We start from the raw sequence: 26,640 nt of genomic DNA on the forward strand, positions 1-26,640 counted from the left end.
AGAATATTATTTAGCTAAAGCAGAGAATGGAGCACGACACACTCTACCACATGGATGGTCCTTGAAAACATGATGCCGTGTGAAAGAAGCCAGAGGCAAAGGCCACATATGATACCATTTATATGAAATGTCCAGAAAAAGCAAATCTATGGAGACAGAAAGTAGCTTGATGGTTGCCTGGGGCTGGAGGAAGTCGGGTTGGTGGGGAGATGGGGGCATAGTCTGCTAGTGGGTATAGGGTTTCTTTTGGGGTTGACAAAAATGTTCTAAACTTAGATCATGGTGATGTTTTCACAACTCTGTGAATATACTGAAATCGTTAAACTGGGTTATATATGGGCAAATTTTATGGCACGTGAATTTTATGGCATATCAAAAAGATGTTTAAAAAAATATTCAGTGACTGGGCCCAATTTTCTCAGGATGCTAAAGGCAATTCCCGAAAATTCAGCTCCAAAATTAGGTTTGTAAGTTCCAAAACCAAAATATATAGACAGTAAACAGAATAAGCAAAGATGAATACTTGGAGGCAAAATATTCATTTACATGCAAATATGTTCTGGTATATTAAACATAACTTTATACTCAAAACTGGCACTGTTCCAAGAACAGTGCTCAAAAATGTTCCCATTTATCCAAAGGTGATAGAACTGTTGCTTGGAATATTTCTCCACTGAACCATCTTGCAGTTGGCTCTGGAAGGGTTCCGGAAAGTTATCCTTCTCTGCTGATGAATAGAACCGGCTTCATTTATAAAGGGTTTAGTTAACATTTCTGAACATCTAAATATAGAAATGGTTTTATTTTCTTGATTTATACAACTGTTTTCTTAATTTTTTATTTGAAACAAAGCTATATTCCTGAAATAAAGCTTACTTTGCTGTAATAAATCATTCTTTTGAGATCCGTATTAATTACAAGCCTCCAAAAGGCTGCATAATGAAGAACTGAGAACACCCAGTAATGTTAATGTCACTCTCTTTGCCGTGGAATGGAATGTCTATCTTACCTATTGCCTAGAGGGGTGTAGATCCTAAATTTCCAGTCCTGTCCCATGCCTGGCCCCAGCATTATCCCAATTGCCTAGTCCCAAATTTCCCTAAAACTTCAAAAATGGAAGCCCTAAGAGGATTCCTGCAAAAGAGATTTTATTGTAGCAACACATCATGATTAAATGGGTTTGATTGCAATAGACTTGAGAAGCCAAGACACCATTAACTGAAAACCTCCCTTATTGATAGGGAGAATCATTTTGTTGTTGTTGTGGGGTTTTTCTTGTCCTCTGAGGTCCTGTTGATGACCATATACAGACATATACAGTTGACCCTTGAACAATGTGGGGCTTAGGGGTGCTGACTCCACAGCGGAGAATGTGTATAAAACTTTTGAATCCCCCAAAACCTTTTTTTCAATAGATTTTATTTATTTATTTGAGAGGGAGACCGTGCACGCATGTGTGCGCAGGGGGAGGGGCAGAGGGGGAAGCAGACTCTCCGCTGAGCAGGGAGCCCAACATGCGGCTCGATCCCAGGACCCTGGGATCATGACCTGAGCCGAAGGCAGACACTTAACCAACTGAACCACCCAGGCGTCGACTCCACCCCAAAACTTAACTGCTAACAGCCTACTGTTGAGCAGAAGCCTTACTGACAACATAAACAGTCAGTTGACACGTATGTTGTATGTTATTTGTATTATACACAATATTCTTACAATCAAATAAGCTAGAGAGAATAAAATATGATAAGAAGGTCATTAAGGAAGAGAGAATAGGGGCACCTGGGTGGCTCAGTTGGTTAAGCGACTGCCTTCGGCTCAGGTCATGATCCTGGAGTCCCAGGATCGAGTCCCACATCAGGCTCCCTGCTCGGCAGGGAGTCTGCTTCTCCCTCTGACCCTCCCCCCTCTCATGTGCTCTCTCGCTCTCATTCTCTCTCTCGCAAATAAATAAAATCTTAAAAAAAAAAAAAGGAAGAGAGAATACATTTACAAGACTGGACTGTGTTTAGGGGGAAAAAAAATCCCTCTATCAGAGTACCTGCCCAGTTCAAACCCATGTTGTTCAAGGGTCAACTCTAAAAATATAAACATAGATGCCTACCGCCCAAAGGACGTGGATGTTGGATCACATGTGCATGCACTGTTAAATATCACTCGACTCTAAGCCTCAGGTTGGTGTATTTATAAGTGACTTCACTGTGCTGAATGCGTGTAATGTGTTTACTTAGCGATACTTCTGTGGCCTTAGATTCTAAGGAGACCTTTACGGGATGGTTAACAGGGGGCTGCCTCTTCTGAAGGAAGCCTGGGCTGGTACTCCTTCTTCCACTAGAAGCACCAAGACACCTTCATCATTTCTTTTATTAACAACTGGGATGGATCAGAATATTTAAAGGCACCATTATAGACTTGAGTTGTGAAGATTTGGGGGTAATTTAAGAGGGCCTGAGGAGGAGAGAGAAGTCAGCAGTGGACAGCAGGGATGAAGGCCCGTACCCTCTGCTGTCCATAGTGGTGGATGTGTTTATGGGCTTCCGGGGGTCTCCACTCAGCAGGAGCTCTCTTGCTGCAGAAACCACAGAGGGATCCGGGAAGGCTCTGAGAGCTCAAGGACCCTGTGTGCTGATCTCATGAGCCATGAATTATACTTTAACACAACATAGGGCTGTAGTCAAATACAGTAGAATGCTAGAAATTAATAAAACTTAAAAATGTATTTATAAGTCAGTGCATCATCTAAATTGTTGGTTTTCACCAACCCTGTCTGTCACTTATTTTAAGAGGCATAGGCACTAAAGAGAAGCAAATTTACCATCTGCAAAAAATGACAACTTTTGAAAAACTCCACTGGCCCCTGCCTCACCCGGAGATTCATCACACTGGCTTTGTCAATCCAGTTGTCAGAATCATTTGTATCAATGAACTCCACCTTCATCAAATCACTCCCCCTGTCTTTATTCACCCACTTCTGACTCTGACACAGTAGAGGTCAGAGCCCCTGCCTTCCACCTATGTTTGCAACCAGTGTTTGTGACCTACAGAGCTGGAAGCTTTTTTTGAAATCATTGCAACGAAGACATTTTATCATAAGCATATGGATAATTGGATATTGGACTTGGATAATTCTTATGCACTTGAAAACTGGTTTTGCTCCTTGAGTTCTCATGTCCTTGCCACTAAAGGTCTTGGATGCTGTCCAAGTGATGGAATAGACTTGACACCAAAACACAAAACACCAGGACCAGACTAACAGAAGTGCTGGCCTTTGGTTTTAGAGGATGGCTGTCCTACTGGTCTTCCCTTCCTCCCAGATTCTGACACCCCGCTGTAGCTCTGCAGCCCAATGGCCCTCGGGACACTGTGGTCCAGAAGGCTAATGCCGTGCAATCACAACCCCAGCACAGAACACTATTTGAATTTAGTCAGCTCATTTCAGGCTGAACCTCAGGCTGGAAGCTCGGTGTTTTGCAAGCCTTCCATGAGGGTGGATTTTGTCCAGCTTCACTCTGTGTCATGATGTGGCTGGAATGCTCGCTGCATCTCCTCCTTTCCTTTAGAGGGATAATCCACCCAGGAGAGGGCCTTCTTACCATCTGCAGCTCCCCATCTCATTTTTACTGACAGCTCACTTTATAACACTCAGCTTTATATCTTCATTGGAACTAGGAGATGAATTTAATCTCACACTTTCCAAAAATCTACTGCAGTCATGGAGATCAGGGCCAACATGGTTGGGGTTTTGTGTGGCTGAGAGTAGCCAGCAGTATTCTTCGACCGCTAATGACTCCTGCAGATCAAGGAGCTCATGTCCAGCGTTTGAGTTTTCCCAGAAAAGTTCCCAGCCTGCCTGTCAGGCATGATCAGGGACGTCTCCTCATGCCTGTTATGTAGTCTGTCCAGGACGCTTGGATTCCTGCAGATGCTCCAGGGGCAGAGCGAACTCAAAGGAAAATAGCCAAGCATAGCTGCGTGCAGATGGCAGCCCCCAGTGCCAGACAGTTTTGTTGTGCTTTATCAGCTTTCCTGGGGTTCGGGTTCTGTTGTGTCCTTTGTTCAGGGTGGTCAAAGAACCATTGAATATCCATAAACCCAAGTGTAGGTTTCAGAGTAGAAGAGGACCCGTAGGATTGTCTGCTCTGACATCACATTTTAGAAATGAGGCAGTGAAGGGCGCCTGGGTGGCTCAGTTGGTTAAGCGACTGCCTTCGGCTCAGGTCATGATCCTGGAGTCCCGGGATCGAGTCCCGCATCGGGCTCCTTGCTCAGCGGGGAGTCTGCTTCTCCCTCTGACCCTCCTCCCTCTCATTCTCTCTCTCGCAAATAAATAAAAAATCTTAATAAAAAAAAAATAAAGTAGGGGTTAAACTGTGGACATTTTTCTGTAGATCTGAAAGCCCTTCTGTTCATATAAAAGCAAATGTGAATAAAGCGATAACATGCGGGACAGAGATCTTTGCGGTGATGTAATATTTCTGTATCTTGATCGCCGGTGATGTGTGATAGATGCTGTTGAATGTGGTATGAATGCTCACATTGTACCAATGGCAATTTCCTGGCTTTGATATCATACTCTAGTTACATAAGATGTAACCATTCCTTTGGGTAAAACTGGATAAACAGTATATAGGACCTCTCTACTATTTTGGCACCTTCCTGTGAATCTCTGATTATTTCAAGGCAAAAAGTTTATTTTTAAAAAAGCAAAATTCAAAATTCATGGTGATTTTGTCTAAATAGAAGACTGGGTTTAAGATCTTCTCAATGGATGATAAAATGAGTAACATATCTTTACCTTGAATAATAGTGGCATCATGAAAAAAATAGGAAGAAAGAGACAGTTTCTCTTTCCCCTTATTTTAGAAAGGTCTCCAAAGAGTTGGATAGACCTAATTGGACCTAACCAATGAAGTTGGGACCTAACCAATTTAGCTGTGGACAACTACAGTCCTCCGCTCTACCAACTGAGCTATCGAAGGCTCCGCTTAGCTGTGGACAACTAAAAAGCTTACATATGTATTCCACCAACCTGAGTCAATGTAAACTAAGTGGATATCTTGTTATCATGTTGATATCATACGCTGATATATGTAGTGAATTATATTTTGGAATAGAATGCTTTTAAGACAGCCCTCTCATTTAAATTCTCTTTTTAAATTTTAGTTATTGAGTCAAAAACACTTCAAGGAAGCAAAAGAGAACACAGCTTTAACAGCCCGGGAGTTTTCGTCATAGAAAACACCACAGTTGAATTTCAGAGAGGCTCAGAGAGGCAGACCTTTAAGATTCCAGGACCTCTGATGGCTGATTTCATCTTCAAGGTAGGATGAGCCTCTTCGTCAGCATCCTGCCTCCGAAGCTCAGCACATCTTGAATTTCCAAAACATTGAGTGTGTTCTGGAGAAAGTCATCAGTAATTATTCCTGCACAGAGCCTGTATCACTGATATTTCCGACGTGGCAGTGGGTTCCTAAACATTGTTCATCTCTCTCCAGTGTCTGCTCCTCAACCCCACTTAGTTAAGAAACAGACTTCACTTTTACAGGGGCGAGATTGTTTTTGCATTTGTAGACTTCGGTCGTGTTCAGTTTTATTTTTTTTTTTTAAGATTTTTTTTATTTTTTGACAGAGAGAGAAACAGTGAGAGAAGGAACACAAGCGGGGGAGGGGGAGAGGGAGAAGCAGACTTCCCGCTGAGCAGGGAGCCCGATGCTGGGCTCGATCCCAGGACCCTGGGATCATGACCTGAGCTGAAAGCAGACGCTTAAGGACTGAGCCACCCAGGCGCCCCTTGGTTGTGTTCAGTTTTAAACCTCTAGACGGAGTTTGGTGAAAATGGTCCATGGTTAAATGCTCCCCATCGTTAAGCCGGTGCCGTGCACTGTGCGTGCTCTCTCTCTCCTTGCAGAGCACAGCAGAGAAGATGGAGGCCCGACCCTTCCCTTCCTTGTTTCCTCAGTTGTGTCTCATCCCGCGCTCTTGTCGGCCACTGTCACAAGGGACCCTTCTAAGAACTCTTCTTGGGGGTCACCGTGAGCCTTTGTCCCCTCCCCGGGGGAATCTCATCTTTCCCTCAGTCAGTGGACATGAAATGTAGTGGCCGATATATCTCCAAGGTGACACAGTGTGAAAGTTCTTCTGATAAAATTCAAAAGACTTCGGGGGCGCCTGGGTGGCTCAGATGGTTAAGCGTCTGCCTTCGGCTCACGTCATGATCCCAGGGTCCTGGGATCGAGTCCCACATCAGGCTCCCTGCTCCTTGGGAGCCTGTTTCTCCCTCTGCTTCTCTCTCTCTCTCTCTCTGTCTCTCGTGAATAAATAAATAAAATCTTTAAAAAAAAAAATTCAAAATACTTCGGACATAAGAAAAGGAAAAGGTGTTTCAGTGGGTCATTTTGTCCCATCCCTTTTTGGAAACTCCTTCCAAATGGAAATGGAAGAAAGCAAATAGCCCTCATTGCCAGGAAAAGAGTTACCTACGCAAAGACCCAACACCTTCAAAAAGAACTGTCTGTGTGCCACATATTCTTTTGTCAAAGGATGTTCCTGGTCCCAGACCCCTGTCCCGTGCTCCCAATTCAGCCTGCAGCATGGCCAGCCAAGTGATGAGCTGCACAGCATTGTTGGGTTGAAATTTTGAGTTTTAAATGGTCAACCTTTAAAAATCAAGGATTATAACAAAAATGCCAGGATTTTTTTCCTACTTCTCGTTAAAAATGGGAAGATCTGACTACTAGCTTACCCGTGGTCATAGCAGTAGTTGGCTACTTCCCATCGGGACACATTGTCTCGTGTGCCGTGGTCCACACTGCCCCTATTGTGTTCCTAACCTTGGAGGCATGAGAGTCAGCTCATAGAGGTTGAGGTTGTCATTCAGACATTACCTGCCATTCGTAGACATTTAAGTTACTTCCGTGTCAGACCCTTAAAGCATCTACCTAGTGTTATTCTTGGACGATAGCATTGCGAAAGGCTTTGGGAAGCCAAAGTTGTCATCTGTCTTTCCTTCTATTCTTTCTCTCTGGTGCATTCTTATGCATATGTTCTTCACTTGTTTTATTCCTTTTAGGGTTTTCCCATTTGATTTCAAAGTAGTAACACACACACACGCACACACACACAAACTGTATATTTCTGCAGGTGTGTGTGTACACATTTTTTTTAAAGATTTGGATATACCCCAAACTGAAAACATGAAAAAACAATGCTTCTCTTAGAGGGGTTTGGGGGAGTGATCTTAGCTTTACTTAGAATATTCCAATACTTAAAACAATTCTTAAAGAGAGGAATACAGTTTCCTATATCACTTGCATAATTAAAAATTATTGTACACCTTCTTGTCCAAATGACGTGTTCACCCCTGAACAGAACACATTCCAGGAGCACGTTGCCCAAGTCCGAATTAGTACTGTCTTCTATTTTCCACTTTGGGTTCTGGTTTCCTCAGATTTAATAAACAATCCTGGGCTTTCACTTCAACCCCTGGGAAGCTTTTGATCTCTCTTGACTGAAAGGTTTTTAAACATATATATCCGTCAAAGAAGGTGTTACATACGACTGTCTGACTCACGCAGGACTAGAGCCTGATTCTTGTGCCTACAGCCGTTTGCTTTCACAAATGTGCTGTGCACTTGGTGGGAGAGAATTTGGCAAAATCAGACACTGTGATGAAGCAAGAATGACTCTGATGCTGTTTTTTCCCTGACTTATAAGCTTGTCCAAATAATGTGGGTTTCTAGGAAATATACTTTTCCATCGGTTATTTTTCTTTCTCTCGCTCTCTCTCTCTTTTTTTTTTTTTTTTTTTGCTGAGAGCTCTGTAGTATGACCCAGCCTGTGTTGTTGCTAAGGTGGGGAGGTTCACTTCCACTCACGTCCTCGTGGCTCATCACACAATCAAGTCACGGCCGTACTTTGAGCGGGAGGTTAAAGGTGCCGGTTGGGTCACTGATGATGGTAAGCCATGTGTCTTGCTGTATCTCTTTCCATTTTCATCAACCAAGAGCAGTTGGCCTAAAAATGGGACACCTGCCTTCAACCCGGGCTGCAGAGTGGAGCCTGGGTCTGCCTGCTCAGTGCTAACGTAGCCCAGTCATGGTGCCCCGAGGGATACTGAGGCACACTCTTTCATTTGGTCATAGATTAGACCTTACTTCCTGGACTTTTAATAAACAGACTGTTGAAAACCACTGTCTTCCGACTTCATGAGCGACTTCTGAAGACACCAGTGGGATGTTAGATTCATTTGTGGTGATTGTTCAGATTGTACCAGCCTAGCAATTCACTGCACCAGTGAGACAAAAATTTTTCTCCGACTTTTTCAGAAGCTATATTTTCATGATTGGACCATTCTTGAAAATGGCATTTTTTTTTTCTTCCCAGTGGGTTTCTCATGATAGATTCTTGTTTTCCCGAATGATCTGTTTCTCCTGGATGACCTTTGCCACAGCATTATGGAGTCACGGTATTTTGCGTGAGAGCCCCTGAAGTATTCTTATTTCTCTTTTTAAATGTGTGTATGCTGCCACCAGGTAGCAGTAGAGAGTCTTGATCAAGTCCCTCATGCCGTATGCCCTGTTGATTGGAGGGTATGATAGGCACTGTCTGTTCAGTGAGAATTTACTGAACATCTGCATCTGCAAGTAGATGCTTGTGAATATCAATTTTAAGTATATGCCCATGAGAACAAAATGAAATGGTTTTGGTAAAGACATCTCTTTCCATGGTTCACTATTTTTAACTATGCTGGTAGCTTTCCCTCTCTTTCACAACATATCCATCTTCAGGGAGAGAAAAAAGTTCCTCTTCCTCACGGTCTGAAATCGTGCTTTGTGTTCCATATGTCTCTCATCTTTCTCCCGGTCAGCTTTCTCCCGGTCGGATATTTTGTGTGTCTGTAGGAAACTGTTTTCTGATTGCTCTTCCCACTCGTGTTCAGCGAGGCAAGCCTCTGCCTTCCGTTTCCCCCAGCCTCAGCTCTAGGTACATGTTATGTTCTCTCCTCACACAATCTCTCTTTTCTTTCTGGGCGGTTACCATAGCGCATCTCACTGATCCAGGGATGTGAGGGTTTGAAACTGCCTGTTTTCCTTAATCTCAAAGAACGGGCTATAGCCTTGCCAGGTGGTACAGATGGTGACTGAACCTAGACCTTCACAGGAACACAGCAAGACACGGTGTTTAGGGTCAGTGCCTGTGTCAGTTTCCCGAGGCCACTGTAAAGGCACCCTCAGCTGGGTGACTTCAACGACAGACGTGACTCATGGCTCTGGAGGCTGCAAGTCCAAGATCAAGGTGTCGGCAGGAGTGGTTCCTTTGGAGGGCTGAGGGAGAGTCTGTTTCATGCCTCAGCCCCCAGCTGCTTGTGTCCTCAGGCGTTCTGCCTCAGCCTTGACACCGGCTTCTGTCTGTGCACATCTGCCTCTGCACCAAATTCCCCTTTTTTCTAAGGACTCCAGTCCTATTAGATTGGACCCACCCTAACGACCTCACCTTACCTTGACTGGATCTGCGAAGACCCTATTTCTAACTCAGATTATATTCTGAGGGACCGTGGGTTAAAGTGTAAGCATTTCTTTTGGAGAGGGGGCACAATTCAAACCATAAGAGTGCCTAACAGAAAAGCAAATTTACCTATTTCATCGTGCCTCTCAGTCAGAATTCCCTTCAGCCTGAACGTTTGCTCCTAAGCACAGAGGCAGAGATTTTTGAAATCTCACTTGGTATTTGCTGTCATGTGGGCTGTTGAGGGAAGTTTCTTGGTGAAAGCAGTTCAAATACTGTTCTAGTAGTTACCAGAATTCACAGCTAAATTATATGTGTAAACCGGATATACACATTTATGTTCAACTTTTGATTATTAAGGTAGGATCTTCTTCTCCTTCTTTTCCTTCTTCTTCTTCTCCTCCTCCTTCTTCTCCTTCTTCTTGTCCTTCTCCTCCTCCTCCTTCTTCTTCTCCATCTTCATCTTCTTCCACTTCTCCTCCTTCTCCTCCTCCTCCTCCTTCTTCTTCTTCCTCTTCTTCTTCTTCTTTTTCTTCCCTTCTTCTTCCTCCTCCTCCTTCTCCTCTTCATCTTTAGTTTAGACTTTTGTCTTGAGAATCAGACTGATGGAGAGAAATAAGGCTTTTTCTAGCTTGATTCAGCTCCCATCAATGTCAAGGGCCAAGCTCGGAGACTAAGTCTAAGTGTTTCTTCTTCGGTATAGAGGGGATGCCCATTCCCCCATAAGGCTGAGACGTGGACTTCATGTCTTCAGCACCTTGTGTTCAGGAGGAGCGTACCCTGTAGTGAGGGAGCTCAGCAAGGATGTGCGAGGAGATAGGCAGGAGGAGGCAAGGCAGTGAGACACATGTCATGACAGTGGTCACTCTCCAGAGCAGGGAAGCATATTAACTAGTTTTGCCAAAGCAAAGGCAAAAAAGGAGCTTTTGCTTCACTTTTCATCTAGAACCCCAAGAGGAAAATGCCCCGTATGGTATCTACTTCCATAGGCAACAACCTGGGGAAGCCACCTCAGAATGAAATTGGCTTTAATGTCCTGAAATATTTAGCCATGGGTTGAATGTGAGTTCAGCTCCCTGGAGGCTCCCTCAGCCCCCATGTGGCATGGAAGGTATCTGGAAAATTCCCTGTGCTCTTTGCTGGCCAAGCTTGGAGGGGCTGACACGGGGGCAAAATGACCCTGTAGTGGAGAAGTAAAGGTAGAATTTCCATACGTCCTAGTTTGTTCACAAAAGACCCATTTTATGCTTGTGGCCCTGGCTTAATTCTTTCCTTTCACTCTCAAAATCATCCTGGCTTGGACAGGAAAGCATATGGTCTCCCTGGGGAAGGGGCTCTAAGTCAGGCCAGGAAGCGGGCAGGAGTCACAGGCACACCACAGAGAACCTGCAGCACAAGCAGAATGTGGAATGGGCTGGTCACCAGAAGAATCCACCCTCCACTGGCCAGCAAAGAACACAGCTGAGTTCACTGGTTCTGAAGCTCCCTGTGGTCCTCCCAGTGGCTAGAGGGACAAGGAACACAGCTGTGGGCCCAAGGACAGGATGAAGACCTTCACACTTGGATCCAAGCCACAGCCCCTTTCTGGACTCTGATGTCCTAGGTGGAAAACCACCACGGAGGAGATCGGTCTGAAGGACAGGACAGCTGAAAGACTGGTCGTTTCCCCACCTGATAGAGCATTACCCAAAGAGATGCAATGTTATATGTCAACTTCTAAAAAGGTAAATTGGCTTGTCATTGCCCTACATTTGGAATAGAAGGCTAACATGCAGAGAAGACAATGCAGAGAAGCCCATTAGGATTTTTTATTTCTTGTGAACCTTCCCAGCCAGGAAAATTTTTTCTCAAGAGCTCCACAACAGACCTTTTATCACCTCTCGTTGACAAGACTTGGGTCACGTGCTCGCTCTAAACCATTCCCTGGGCATTAGTCCTTGTGGGTACTTCAAGAAGCAGATGCCAAGACAGGATTAGATATGTGAGACATTTAGGAGCAGGATGCCCTCGAGGAAGAGGCAAGATGGAGCTGAGAGGCCTGGAGAGCCGTCTATCTGCAGGGAAGATCTGACCACAAGTGGAGGAGAGAGGGACGGAAGGACAGTTGGGTTGGGAGCGTCTTAGATTGGAGAGCGGTTCTAGAGAATTCAGCAAGGCTGCAGGGGAGGCTCTGAGCCAGAGTCATCTATCATATGACACAGTGTGTCTGAGGAAATGGCCTGCCTCAGACTCCCTGGGCAGGAGCAGCCCACAGAGAGCTGGACCTGGGATGGGCACTGCCGATCAGGTACACTCTATGCGGTTGTATGAGCGAGAGGTGCATTCTCATTCTCTTAGGGCATACACCTGGTGAGGTAGTTGTGCCTGCCATGATCACATGGGACAGTCAGGCGTTATCGAAGACACATGGGGAAAGAATGAACACCGGAATAAAAGTGAGCCTTTGGCAGGATGGGAAAGGGAAGTGGATATTGGTCAGCAATTAAATGCATCTGCTCCAATAAGTTCATCCTTTATGGAAAACATCTGGGTTTAATGCCTTTTCTTTCTTTTTTTTTTTTTTAAAGATTTTTTATTTATTTATTTGAGACAGAGAGAATGAGGGAGGAGGGTCAGAGGGAGAAGCAGACTCCCTGCCGAGCAGGGAGCCCGATGCGGGACTCGATCCCAGGACTCCGGGATCATGACCTGAGCCGAAGGCAGTTGCTTAACCAACTGAGCCACCCAGGCACCCAATGCCTTTTCTTTCTCTTCCTCTTTTTTTTTTTTTTTTTTTTGTGATAATGGGTGGGACTCAGCAAACCATTTCAGTCCCTCTTAGGCTTATTGATTTATTTAGGGCTTTACTTTTGAACCAGTTTTGAAATTTATATTTTGCTAGAGAAGTATGCACTTCATCTAATTCTTTCAGATTTTTAAAATGTGATCATAGTATTGCCTTATCATTAAAAAAAAAAATCTCATTTTACCTGTAACTATGTCTCTTCCATTGGTTCCTTGTCTAATATTTGTTTTGTTCAAACCATTCAAAGATTTGTCTCTGAGGCATCTAAGAACCAGATTTTCATCTGATGAACTCAGAGTTTAAAAACTATTCAATTTATATAAATTTTTATTTTTGTTTCTTTCCTTTATCTTCACATGAACTTATTTTGGTTTTGTATTTTTAGCTTCTAGAGCTCAATTCTTTTTTTTAAAGATTTTATTTTTATTTATTTGACAGAGAGACACAGCGAGAGAGGGAACACAAGCAGGGGGAGTGGGAGAGGGAGAAGCAGGCTTCCCGCTGAGCAGGGAGCCCAGTGCGGGGCTCGATCCCAGGACCCTGGGATTGCGACCTGAGCCGAAGGCAGACACTTAACGACTGAGCCACCCAGGGGCCCCCTAGAGCTCAATTCTTGATTCATTTTATTTTCAATCTTTTTTTTTCTCTGTTATGTTTTCAGTTTTCCCATACAGAAGCTCTTAATGTTGTAGTGTAAGCTATCAATTTTTAACTTTATGCTTAGACTATTTGTATTTGTATGCTAGGAAATCTGCCCCATTCAGGATCATGAAACTATCCTTCTCTGTTTACTTCTGGAAGACTTATTGTTTTACTTGTCATATTAGGAGCTACAATCCACCTGGAGTTGATTTTTGCACATGTTGTGAAGTAGAATCATTATCTTTTTCCACATGACTATCCAGTTGACCCAGCACCATTAGGTGAAAAGACAGTCCTTTCCCCATTTGTCTTGAAGCCCAAACTATATGTGTGTGGGCCTGTTCCTGGACTCTATTCTGTTTTATTGATCTGTCTGTGCAGTATCCTTGTAACTTAGTTACTGCAACATTAAAATGAGTCTTGATAGGGCGCCTGGGTGGCTCAGTTGGTTAAGCGACTGCCTTCAGCTCAGGTCATGATCCTGCAGTCCCTGGATCGAGTCCTGCATCGGGCTCCCTGCTCGGCAGGGAGCCTGCTTCTCCCTCTGACCCTCCCCCCTCTCATGTGTTCTCTGTCTCTCTCATTCTCTCTGTCTCAAATAAATAAATAAAATCTTAAAAAATAATAAACAAATAAAATAAAATGAGTCTTGATATTTACTTCTGTAAGTTTCCCCACTTTGTTCTTGAAGATGATCTTTAATATTCTTGACTCCTTGCATTTTCATATCAAACTTTTAAGTATGCCTGTCAATTTTTATAAAATTCTTTTGGATTTTGATTGGAATTGTATTGAATCTCTATATCAGTTTGGAGAGAACTGAAAACTTTCCAATACTAATTTTTCCAATCCATAATTATGGTATATCCATCATCATTCAGTTAAATTGTGTTGTAATTTTCATAGTGGTATAGTCTTTGATTTACGGAATATTTAGAAGTGTTTTATCCAAGTATTTAGAAATTTTCCAGTAATCTTATTATTATTTTATAGCTTAATTCCACTGTAGTCAAAGAACATACTCTATATTATATCAATTTTTTTGAAATCTGTTAAAACTTAATTGGTGGCTCAGCACATAGCAAATATTAGAAGATATGATGCATCATCTTTTGTTGTTGGGCACTGTTCGTATGTCACATTGATCATGTTATTATTAATGGTTTTATTAAAAATAATAGTCTACTGGGTTTTGTCTGCTCATCCTAGTAGTTACCATAGGAGAGGTGGTAAAACTGCCACTGTGACTGTACTTTTGTCCAATTTTTTTCTATTCTTGTCAATTTTGAATTATTTATCTTTGAGGCTAGGTTGTTAGGTACATTAACATTTAGAGTCATTACCTCTTCTAGTGACGTGACTGTTTTACCATTATGAAACTATTTTCTTTCAGCATTTCCAAGATAGCTCTCCATTGTCTTCTGGCTTCCATTAATTCTGTAGAGAAGTTAGCTGTCAGTCTTATTTTTATGCCTTCGATGGTAATGTGTCTTTTTCTTTGTCTGCTTTTAAGTGTTTTCTCTTTGGTTTTGGTTTCAGTCAATTTGATTGTGATGTAATTAGTGGCTTTCTTCTTCTTGAGGTTCGTGATGCTTCACAACTCTGGCTTGATAGCCACCATCAATTTTGGATGATTCTCATTTATTGCCTCTGCAGATACAGTTTCTATCCCATTCTCTGTGTTCTCTTTTTCTGGGACTATGTTTATACCTTTCTCTCTCATGTCTACTTTCTACTTCCTTCTTTTCTGTCCATTTACTGATTCTCTCTTCAAGTGTGTGTAATCCAGGGGCCAGCAGATCCTGGCCAGCAAGCTAATGACCTATTTTTTGTAAGTGGAGTTTTATTGGGACATAGCCACAACCATTTGTTTACAGATTGTGGCTGCTTTTGCACTATGTTAGACACATTGAAGAACTGCCATGGGGACAACGTGGCCTGAAAACTATAATGTTTGCTGTCTGGTTCTTCATGAAAATATTTGCTGAACTGCCGTCTAGTCCACTGTCAAGTCTATCCATTGAGATACCGATTTAAATTATTGTGCTTCATACTTCTAGAATTGCCATTTTATTTATTTATTTATTAAAGATTTTATTTATTTTATTATTTGAGAGAGAGAGAGCAAATGCACATGAGCAGGGGGGAGGGAAGAGGGAGAGGGGCAGGGAGCCCAACTCAGGGCTCGATCCCAGGACCCTGGCATCATGACCTGACCCAAAGGCAGACGCTTAACCAACTGAGCCACCCAGGCGCCCCTGCCACTTTATTTTTATTGTAGCTTCATTTCTAGTGAAATTCTCGGTCTTGTCATTTAGTTTCTTAAGCATTTTAACCATCATATCTTAGCCCAGGCTCTCTAAAAAGCAGAACCCTGGGAGCGAGCCGTGTGCTAACATTGATGTTTTAAGACCCTGGGACTGGTATGGAGTATCGTGAAACAGCATCTGAAGCTAAAGCTAGAGTTGTAGGGGGCAGTGGTGGTATACCCAGGTGTTTAAATTTCTATCAGGTGGTGCCAATACCTGGATGTTCTGTAATTCCATTTATAGTCTTAGAGCTCCACCTTTTTTGGTGGTTATTAAATTTTATCTTTTTTGTGTGCCTGGTTATTTTTAAGTTTTGCTATATATAGTAGATGAAAGATTATAAATATAATTTGAGGCTGGATTAATTTCTGCTTCTGGAAGACAGGTTAGCAGCCAGTTAACTTCAGCCAACAAGGAATGAAATGATTTGAACCTGGCCTTCATTCCCTTTGAAAATTGATCAACTTCCAGTTCACACTTTTTCCTAGGATAGAGCTTTTTGGGGTCTCAGGTGGGTGCCTGGGGCATTTACTGGTACTGCCTCAGCTTTGGTGGATCTCGAGCTCCACGGTTTGCTCTCAGCCACATGAGTCTGATGACAGGTCTGCTCAGCCTCTCAGCCACTCAGTTACCACTTGCATGATGGAAAATGCCTTGAGTAGCAACGTGGTGCCAAAGGTGTTGCCAAATGTTATGCTCACCTCTCTAGGCTTCCTTTGTGTCTGGGATCTTGGCTCTGCAAATACTCACTAGTATGGTAGTTCTCTGGTGCCTTCACATACATTAAAAAACTATTTTAGGCAGTGTTTTCACTTATTCTCACCGGCAGGATTCATCAGGGACATTCTTCCATAGCCAGAGAAAAACCCTTTGCAAGTTTCCGTGCCTCGGTGACAGCTTTGCTCCTACCCTCCCACCCGTCCCTGCTTCTCCTCTCTGACACATTTCGTGCTGGGGTTTTTATACTGGTTTATGATCAGATACATCAAAATATTTTTCAGTCAACTCATATTTACATTTATGAATAAGCTTTACTGAGTGATTTCATCATTACTGCTTCTTGCATCCACTACCTTCTTCTGCTTTTATATTAGTTCTTGTTCGGTACCTTTTAGTAGTTTTTCTCTCTCTCTCTCTTTTTTTTTTTCCAGTGAGCATCTCAAGTGGTCAAGTTTCAGTCATATTGTGTCTGAAAATATCTTTATTTCACTGACTATGATGATAATTTGATCATAGATCATTCATAGATTGATAATTGATCTTTGATTGTTGGTTAATAACTTAATGGAATTCTAGATAAAAAGTTATTGTTCCTCATCACTTTGCAGGTATGATTTTGCTTTTTTGCATCCAGCATTTCCTGAGAGAAATCTGATGCCAATCTGATTCTCACTGCTTTGTAGGTTAATCATCTTTTTTTCCTTTCCAATAACTTAAGATTTTTCTTTATCCCAGCTGTTGTACTTTTTTAAAATGTCTGCTCAGAACTTGCTGAACATTTTTGAATTGAGTACTCCTGTCTTTCTTGAGGTCTAGGAAATTCTCAGCAATTATATCATCAAATATCGCCTCTTCATTATTTCCTTGTGTCTCCAGCTTGAACTCCGTATGTGTGTTGGCATTTCTGGATCAATCCTGCATGAACTCAACTTCTTTTCCTCTTTCTTTTTCTCTTTTCATTGCATTCTGGGAGTTTCCCTCAGGTCATGTTCGATCAGGAGGGAAGAAAAGAGAAAAGTGGGGGGAGAACTTGCTACTTGAGTGTGGTCCCTCAGAGGTACGTTCCCTCTTCCCTCTGCTTGCTCATGCGCAGTGGTGCCCCTCCTCCTCTTTAGTTCCTTGCTGGAGCACTCCTGTGTAAACACCACGTATTTGTGTATGTTTGAGTTTCTGCAGTTGTGCTTTCAGAAGACCTTTTTGGAAGGATTTGCTTCAAGATGTTATTATTGAAAGTGTAAGAATCCCAATTATGTGCTATGTTGCCAACAAACCCAGACTGGCTCAGTCCTGGGTCCCATGGAAATTAAAATCAGATGTATCAGGTAGAAAAAAGTTAAACAAACAAGTCCACCTGACACATTTGAGAACTCACTCCCAGGCATGGAATCATCTGGAAAGATGACTCCAGGGAGGCTGGTTGAAGATCTTCTGTGCCCCCATGTATGACAAACCTTAATGAAATGTTATCACATGTTACAATTTTTGGAATCTTCATGTGCCACAGTTTGTTGTGATCGGTATGTGATTGTTAGCATCAGTGAAATAGATTCATCGCATTTGGAAAGGTGCGGGAAGCACTGGCTCGTTGTACGCAGACACGTGATTGTAGTTCTCTCCGTCCAGACCAGGTACACAGTGGCCAAGGACAGTGTGGTCCAGTTCTTCTTCTACCAGCCGATCAGTCATCAGTGGAGACAAACCGACTTCTTTCCCTGCACTGTAACCTGTGGAGGAGGTGAGGAACATATTGCGTGTATGCTTCAGGCTGAGAGTTAGAAATGACATACTTGTGTTTTTTGAAGCTGACTTTACAATTGGCGTGGTAGTTGGGGATGTGTAATCACACGGCATCTTATTCAGTGGCTGGAATGCAGTGGTGTTCCCGAATGCCTGTTTGCCTTTATTCCTGAAGACAGATGAAAACGGGATTTGGAAAACACCTTTTACTTCTAGCAAACAGCTGGATACATGTTTACATGAGTTCTGGCCTTTCTTGTTTTGTCTTTAAAGCATGTATTATGTTTAATTTTCCATGGAGAACCTGAAAAACAGAGGGACCACGTCATTTGCCCAGTCTGACCTAGTTCATGGATGTGTTGGTTCTAATGTTTAGATTTCCCCTGTCCTCCCTCAGGGTCCAGAGCAGAACTTACCAGAGAGAGAAAGGGTAGCTGCTAAGTGGTGAGGGGGATGTCCTGCTTACTGTTAGCTTCGTTCAAGGATTTCACAGTTGGTTCAGGAAGGCTCTGGGCCAAGTGTAACCCAGGGCTCCACACACGTGCTACACATATTTGCAGGCTCAGGTGGAGGATCATTGTCTGTTTAACATGGAGAGAATATCTGCCTGGAGGAAATGAGGAAACTACCAGAGCCTCCGTGGAGATAATTCTCTTTTAATGAACTGAAGTCTTAAACTGAAGGTAAATGGTTCTATAAGTGCCAGCCCAAGAACCACAGTTACTAGAATTGCTAGAGAGACTTAATGCTGATATTTCCCCTAAAAACACCAGACAACAGTGTTGGGCATTTACATGTATCAAGCCATGGGCTGGGGCACTCATCTTCATGTTTATTCTTCCAAACAACCTTAGGAAAGATCTTTTTTCATGCCTGTTTTTATGTATGAGCAATGGAAACGTAGAAAGGGTAAACAATGGACTCCCGTGTGCTCAGCGAGCAAACAGCATGACTAGGATCTGGCTCCAGGCCCATCTGATGCCAGAGCCCCATGCTCTAGATGGCTTTGCCCTTGTGTCTCCCAAGAACCGTCTACCACCCCTGGGAGCAGGTCAGGGCACGCAGGCTCAGGTAGGGTTGTGTTTGAAGGACTACAATAAATCCCCCTCCTGCAGCCCAGGCCAAGTCAGTCCAGCCCCAAACCATTTCTTCCCTGCAGGACTATTGAATATGAGCTTGTTCAGAGAGCCACAAACTGAGTGTGGGTTCTGCCCCTTCTCCTCTAAACCACAGGCTTATCAGGGAGGGCTCCTCAGCTTTATCCTCAGCCAGGGTCAGGTTCCCATGCATACGTATGTCAGACCTCTCTCTTCTGTGATTTCGGTTCCCAATGAAAGCAGGAGGCAGGTGCTTTCGTGGGGAGCACTGAGTACCCTAGACCCCAGAAGGAGCTTGTGTTGCCGGGAATGGAAGAGAAATAATCTGGGGGTTAAATGGGGCTCTAGAAACAAGGTAAAAGTTAACCTTCCCGGTTTGTCCTGCTTGGACCAGGCGTGGGCAATAGACCACGAGATTATGATCCTACAGCAGTGGTTCTCAAAATGGGTTCCCTGGACCAGCAGCAGCATCACGTGGGAACTTGCTGGAGATGCAGATTCTTGGGCCCCACCCTGGACGTACTGAATCCAAAACTCTGGGAGTGGGGTGTGTCCCTCTAGGAGATTATGGTTCACGTTCAAGCTTAAGAACCACTGCTCCCTAAAGCAATGTCTTTGGGTATCAGCTGTAGCTGTTTTAACCTCGCTGCTTTTGCCATATCTGTTACCCCTACACTATTATTTACTTCCGGTTTTTTCTTTAAATGGACCTTTTAAAAAATTAAACATATTCACAAAAAAAGATCTAATACGAGCACCCTAAAGTGGTAAACTGTGATCTTTGCCATAAATTGAACATAGTCACAAAAATAAATACGATGGAAACAAAATGCTGGAGATCATCTCTAAGTCCCTGCCAGGCCTCAGTCTATCCTTGATTCTCTCTGAAAGTGAGTGTTTTGTTGAACATGATAAGCATTGCTCCCAGGCAGAAACTCCTTCAGAGCTTTGGGTCACTGATCTTGCAACAGTGACTGCAAGGCAATTCTTACAACACATTTGATCTTGTTGAACGCTGACTGAGGTCAAACAGCATTTGGAATCAAGACCGTGATCTGTGTCAATTCCATGAGTCTCTCCAGACCTGGGCCTCAGGCCCATTTTGGTCAAAAGTGTTCTCTAAAAATTGCATGACGACGTTTACATCAAGAGGCGGTGTGGTCCCGGAGCTCAGGTTCTGGGGCCTGGACTCCCTTCTTGGCTTTGCCACTACTTGGCTCTGAGCCTCAGTCTGCTCATCCGTAAAACAGGACGATCCCCCCCTGCAGCATTGTCGGGGAACAAAATGACAGGACACGCCAAGGAGCCTAGTACGATCCCTGGCATTAGTGGGTGCTCGGGAAACACCTGTTATGTCAGAGTCTAGGCAAACCTGAATTTTGTTAAAAATGCCTCTGCATAATCTACAGAGTTCTGGCCGTCCCCCCTTCTGGCATTCCCTGGGGATGTGTTATGAGATACAGACATGACTCAGTGCTAATAGTAGAAAGCTCTCAGGGGTGAGTGGGACATACCTAGAGCTCCTTACATATACATTTTATATCCAGAAGCAGAATCCCACCACCTTAAAGTCAGGTGGGCCATGGCTCCAGGGCAGACGGAGTCTCTCCTGGACCCCAACACAAAAGCAAAGAGCTGGTGGGGCTCTTTTTATTTTTACTCAGCAGGAAAGCAAACATCTCTTTCTTTTTAGTGTATTCACTCTCACACCGCATTATTCAGAGAGACGTTCCCATGTAGACACATAAGAGAAAAGAGAAGCTGTCCACTCTGGGAGGGACATTCGTAATGGGATTCGGCTTAGTTCAGTTGGTTAAATTCTTGGGAGGAACACAGGTGTGTCTCATACTTGGGTGCTGAAGGAAAGACACATTCAGCCCGGCTGGAACCATAAATGGGAGCACCTAGTGGCCAGACTGCCCGCCAAAGAGAGCGGTTGTCAGAACAGAAGGGAGACTTCACCTGCTTGTGGGGTACCCCTTGCAGCCTGCCATTTTGTGCCCACTGGCAGAATTTCAACACATTTGTTCATAGTATAGGAAGGCAATCTGCCTTATTTTTGCTTTTAGTTATCTCGGTACTGCCATAAAATTAAAGAGGAAAATTAATTGTCTCCTTAAATTATAAACACCTGTATGCTTTTTTGGTCTGCTAGAAGTATGTTTCCATTTAGAACAAAGGTTCTTCTTTGATTCAAGGAGCTGTAATCTCATTCTCTACTTGTGTTGGAAGAAATAAAAAGACACACATAAAAACCCACAAGGAAAGCATTACCAGAATTTAATTATATTAGTAATCGAGTGTACATCATTTGTGTAAATGCCATTTCTGAGTTTTTGGATAATCAGGCGAGTTCCCTGCTCCCTAAGGTACTTGGATGGACTTTCCTGGTCTTGCCTGCAATCATCTACGTGGGACTCTTAAGATCAGTCTGGAGAAAGTTCCGGGATCGCCACTGCCATCTGATATTGTAGACTCTCTGGCAGATATTGGCACCCAAGTAACATTTTATTGACTCCATTTGGATTTTCGTTCTTACGGTTTCAACCTTGCTTTTTATAACGCATACCAGTCTGTCCTTCTGCACTCAGCTCACATCCAAGCTGTGGCTTGCAGAAAGCTGTCTAGTGGTTTGTAAAATCAGATTCCTCTTGACAATCAGGCCCTTAAATGTATTTTTAGACCTTTAGACCAATTGGCTGAAGCTGAGAGCTTAGCTTTGGGCTTTTTTTTTTTGTCCCTGAAGAACTCATTCTGGTTTTGAAAAATTGCTTTTTTTTTTTTTAACTTAACATGACACTTATGTAGTGACAGGAAACCTGGAATCAGATCTTTCAGGAAATAGAAGCATCATTTTGTGCATTTTTAAAAATTTACAGCACTCTCCCATTTGGAATGTACACTTCTCCTCAGCTACGGCAATTTGAATTTAATAGAATCGGAAGTGAGTCTTCATCACTTTCCCTCTGAAGGCTTTTGAGGCAGGGGCCGGGAGAGGGGACGGATTTTGTTCCTCCCTGTAGAGACAGTGCTTACTTCCCCAGTTAAGGAAGTTTGTTGGCCTCAGAGGCGCTCCGGGTTTCCCAGGACAACAAGAGAGTAAAACGTGGCATATGCTTGCAATGGGATATTTTGCAGTGGGAGCAAGCACCAACCCAGCACACGGGTTGCTCTCAATAATGTAATGTTGAGTGAGAGAAGCAGAAAATAGAACAAGAAATACCTATTTGGTTAAAACAGATACACACAAACAACGTTACATGAGGCAGATGCATATTTAAGAACATATAACCGATGAACAGGTGTCTCTGGGGGAACCGGGATGGGGGAAGGGACAGGCAAAGAGGGGAAGCGTGAGGAAAGAAGAGGGGGTCTGGCTTGGTGCCAGGGGGACAGTCAGAACATGGGCCAGTGAGTGACCTTCTGCCCCAAGGATGAGGCGTTCTGTAGAAGGAGGCTGCTGTAACTTTCTCGTTAAAAGTGCTAAGACCTCCACAATCAGTTCAAGTAATCATTCCCGATCTTGGCCACACGTTTTAGTCATCTTAGAAGAACCTGAAGATCATTAGAAAAAAAAAAACAAAGCCAATTTCCTGGACCTAGCCACAGCGTTTCTGGCTTAATTGGATCACAAAGGGACCCAGGCACTGGTCTGTGCCAGAAGCTCCCAGTGGTTTCATTGAGTAGCCAGGGATGAGAACCACTGAGTTAAGTTTCTTAAGGGGGGAAAAAGGGCGTGGCAGGGTGAAAACACCACCGTGCAATATTCAGACTTGCCTTTTCTTTTTCCGTTAGGTTATCAGCTCAACTCAGCTGAATGTGTGGATATCCGCTTGAAGAGGGTGGTTCCTGACCATTACTGCCATTACTACCCCGAAAACGTGAAACCAAAACCCAAACTGAAGGAATGCAGCATGGACCCTTGCCCATCGAGGTTGGCATCATCACTCATAGTTTTTACTCTAAAAAGAAACAAATCAAGTGTGGCCCAGACCCATCAGTCTTTGCAGAGTGACATTTGCACCACGTGACCTTGAACACACGCTGGTGGCTGTGACCTGCATTTGTCACCCAGCTCACGCAGTCCAGCGCTCTCCTATCTGGCGGCGTGTGCCTGCGCTCGGAGATTTGCTCCTCGTCATGACCCCCCTTGAGTATATCCTGCACACCCAATAGGAGAGGTCTCCTCATCCAAGTACGAGGACTTCTCCATCTGCTAGTCATAAATATCTCGAGCTCACCATTTTCACTTTTAAACTGGGTCACCCATGACCACGTTTTGACTTTCGAAGTGTTCACGTTAAATTCGGTATAAATAATGCATTGTGCAAGGAAGTGAAAAGTTTTAATGCCAAAGCAGAAAAGCTATGCATAAATGATCCCGTTGCATAATTTAGTACCTGCTGACTTGGATTGCCTGGGGAAGTTTCCTGGCTTTACTACAGTATCTTAAAATAACAGCACAATATCAAGTCCCAGAATCCCCCAGACATCTGCCAGCTGGCTGCAGCAGAAGTGTGTGAGTGGAAAAGGAAGTGCTCTCAGTAGATTTCATTTCCTATCACTGAGCTGCCCATTTCCTGTCATCCCAGGTGAATGTAATTATTCATAGAGACCTTTTTAAAGGACAAACTCTGTAAAATAAAATGTTTCTCTGAAGATTCTACTAATACGATAGCGTGTTAATATCATTAATATATCAAAAAAAATTTAGATGATAAAAACATAGATTTATCTAAATTAAGAGACACTCTTTCCTTCGGCTAATACATACCACTAGTTTCTGAATTTTCATAGACCTGGGGATGGCGTGTGCCAGAGATGTTCCTGAAAACCAAAAAGATGGTGGCTGAGTTTTTGGGAAGAGTTTACAACCCTATGCGTATTTAGTTTTCAGTGTGAAAGAGCTATGTCTTTGGGGACGTCAAATCCATAGTGGTCGAATTAATAAATATGTTAATTGATTGAGAAATGACATTGTCACAATGATTTCATTTGTAGTGACGGATTTAAAGAGATCATGCCCTACGACCACTTCCAACCTCTCCCTCGGTGAGTCACGTGTTTGCCTTTTCCATTCTGCAGTTTGCTCTAAGTAGTTTGCAAGGAAGTGTATCCTATCTGTAGCAATAGTCTAAAATGTAAAAGTGGTAGATATTAGATCCTTTGCAGAGAGCTAAGTTTTCCTTAGCAGACTTCAACTCCATAATAAGGGAGATCTGTCTAAGAATTAGGTGGAATGCGCCCCCTCAAACAGCGACATCTCCTGTCACTGGGCATATCAAGCGCCCCTTGGATGACTGGCCATGAGAAAGGGAGCTCAGTCAGAGATTTGAATCCCCTCTGATGCCCGGATGACTACTTTCTGACCTTCGGTTTCTTTGTTTTCTCTAGTAGTACCGTCTGTTAGTTTTTATAGTGGAGAGACGGTTTAAAGAATGCTTTCACACTCTGTGTTAACCAATGAGATTCTCAGAATGGCCCTGTGCAGGGGCACGAGGGAAGATGTCGCATTCCCTCCTGACAGTAGCCTCGGGGACAGAGGCATGAAGCACCCTGTGACTATAGATTGTGTGTGGCAGTCACGACGGAAGTCTCATGACTCCAAGGCCTGCGTGCTTTCTGCTGAACCACAGCTGGCCTCTCTCCCCTTTGCAAGCTTGAACCAGACAGGCAAATGACACATAAATAATGTGTTTTTATTTGTTTGCTTTTGAGCTGGGAACATAATCCTTGGACCGCGTGCTCGGTGTCTTGCGGAGGTGGGATTCAGAGACGGAGCTTCGTGTGTGTGGAGGAGTCCATGCACGGGGAGATTCTGCAGGTGGAGGAGTGGAAGTGCATGTATGCACCCAAACCCAAGGTCATGCAGACCTGCAACCTGTTCGACTGTCCCAAGTGGATCGCCATGGAGTGGTCTCAGGTAAGATTTGAGGACAGGACACTTGTCATTAAATCTCAGATTTTAATGAACGCTGGCTGGGTGTTATTGATCCTTTTTTCACATACCTCCTAAAAGATGTTTGCAAAGTTATATACCCCTTCCCATATATTTGGGTTGACATCTAAAATTTTTTTAAAGATTTTATTTATTCATTTATTTGAGAGGAGCGGGGAGGAGCAGAGGGAGAGGGAGAAGCAGACTCCAGGCTGAGTGGAGAGCCCGCCGTGGGGTTCGATCCCACGACTCTGAGATCATGACCTGAGCCACCCAGACACCCCAACATCTAAAATTTTTGTATAAGTTTAAATAAAAAGTATCAAAGAAAGTCATTTCTTTTTCTTTTTTTTTTTTTTTTAAGATTTTATTTATTTATTTGAGAGAGAGAAATTAAGAGAGAGCACATGAGAGGGGGGAGGGTCAGAGGGAGAAGCAGACCCCCTGCCAAGCAGGGAGCCTGATGCAGGACTCAATCCAGGGACTCCAGGATCATGACCTGAGCCGAAGGCAATCGCTTAACCAACTGAGCCACCCAGGCGCCCAAGAAAGTCATTTCTAACATGTTGTGAATGCAGGCATTTTTTAAAATAAAAGTGTTACGGCATTTAAAAAAATGTGTCCAGCAGAATGTAAATGCCATGTTGATTTCTACCCTTGCCATCTTTCCCTTAAAAAATACATAGAGAAGCTCTTCTTGAACAATTTGGATAGTTTGCATTTTTTCCCCTTGAACTTGAACTTTCAATCCACTCTCCCTGTAGAAGTTTATCCTAATATAATGTACCGTTATGCTTTATAGTCTTTTATTGATTACACTAGTCTACTTTTCTCCAAGAAAATATGTATAGTGATTGAAATTAGTTAATTTTATTTTATTTGAAATGGATTTATTTTAATTTCCTGTTGCCATAAGGCTCTAAGTATTAGAAATATTCCCCTGGGTTGTTATTATCAAAATAACATAGATTTTAAATTTTGGTAAACAGTTTTACACATATAAAGTAAATTTTCAATTGAAATCAATCTTTCTAGAAAATGAGGGGGGCTTGAAAAAATAGTCCATTGCCAGAATAAGACATGGGTTCAGCAGTAATTTTGTTCTTAATTTTTACTGCAGATTTCTTGGTTTGTTTTGTTCTGCATGTACACACCGGGAAAACTTGTTCACATAAATAAGTAGACTGAGATGGGGGGATTTTATTATAGCAAGATTATTCAGGGGGCGCCTGGGGGGCTCAGTTGGTCAAGCATCTGCCTTCAGCTCAGGTCACGATCTCAGGGTCCTGGGATCGAGTCCTGCATCGGGCTCCTTCCTCAGCAGGGAGTCTGCTTCTCTCTCTTCCTCTGCTGCTCCCCCTACTTCTGCTCTCTCTCTCTCTCAAATAAAAAAATCTTTAAAAAAGGATTATTCAGTTCTTGAACTCCTGAGTTACGTGACAAAAATCAGGTCGTGATCTATCATCAGAAATCAACATTTTTACTTCTCTAACCTGCAGAGCTCATTTTCGGCTCTTAGAAGTCTCATCCATATGTTTTGTGTTGGCTTTAGAGCTTTCTTTTTTTTTCTTTTTTTATTATTTTTTAAAATTTTATTATGTTAATCACCATTAGTTTTTTAATTAGTCATTAGTTTTTGACGTGGTGATCCACGATCCATTGTTTTCACATAACACCCAGTGCTCCATGCAGTACGTGCCCTCTTTAATACCCATCACCGGGATAACCAATCCCCCCACCCCCCTCCCCTCTAAAACCCTGTTTGTTTCTCAGGTCCATAGTCTCTCATGGTTCATCTCTCCCTCCGATTTCCCCCCCTTCATTTTTTCCTTCCTTCTCCTAATCCACCACCCCACACCCTCTTCAATATCATGACTTTATCATCACTCATAATTTCAAAATAGAGGGTTG

General features: G+C 43.2%; 1 protein-coding gene across 5 annotated transcripts in view; it reads left to right on the forward strand.

The window, feature by feature from the left end:
* The window catches only part of ADAMTSL3 (ADAMTS like 3), a 374,681-nt gene that overhangs the window by 206,605 nt on the left and 141,436 nt on the right, over positions 1-26,640 (forward strand). For all 5 annotated transcript variants that reach the window (XM_035024252.1, XM_035024249.1, XM_035024250.1 and 2 more), the window contains 5 exons: positions 5,161-5,318; positions 17,581-17,692; positions 22,587-22,725; positions 23,793-23,843; positions 24,510-24,714. In XM_035024252.1, coding sequence (XP_034880143.1) covers positions 5,161-5,318; positions 17,581-17,692; positions 22,587-22,725; positions 23,793-23,843; positions 24,510-24,714 — 665 coding nt within the window. The remainder of the gene's footprint in view (positions 1-5,160; positions 5,319-17,580; positions 17,693-22,586; positions 22,726-23,792; positions 23,844-24,509; positions 24,715-26,640) is intronic.

Source organism: Mirounga leonina, unplaced genomic scaffold, assembly GCF_011800145.1.
Source record: "Mirounga leonina isolate KUSES-001 unplaced genomic scaffold, KU_Mleo_1.0 Mir_178, whole genome shotgun sequence".
In the NCBI taxonomy this organism is placed as follows: domain Eukaryota; kingdom Metazoa; phylum Chordata; class Mammalia; order Carnivora; family Phocidae; genus Mirounga; species Mirounga leonina.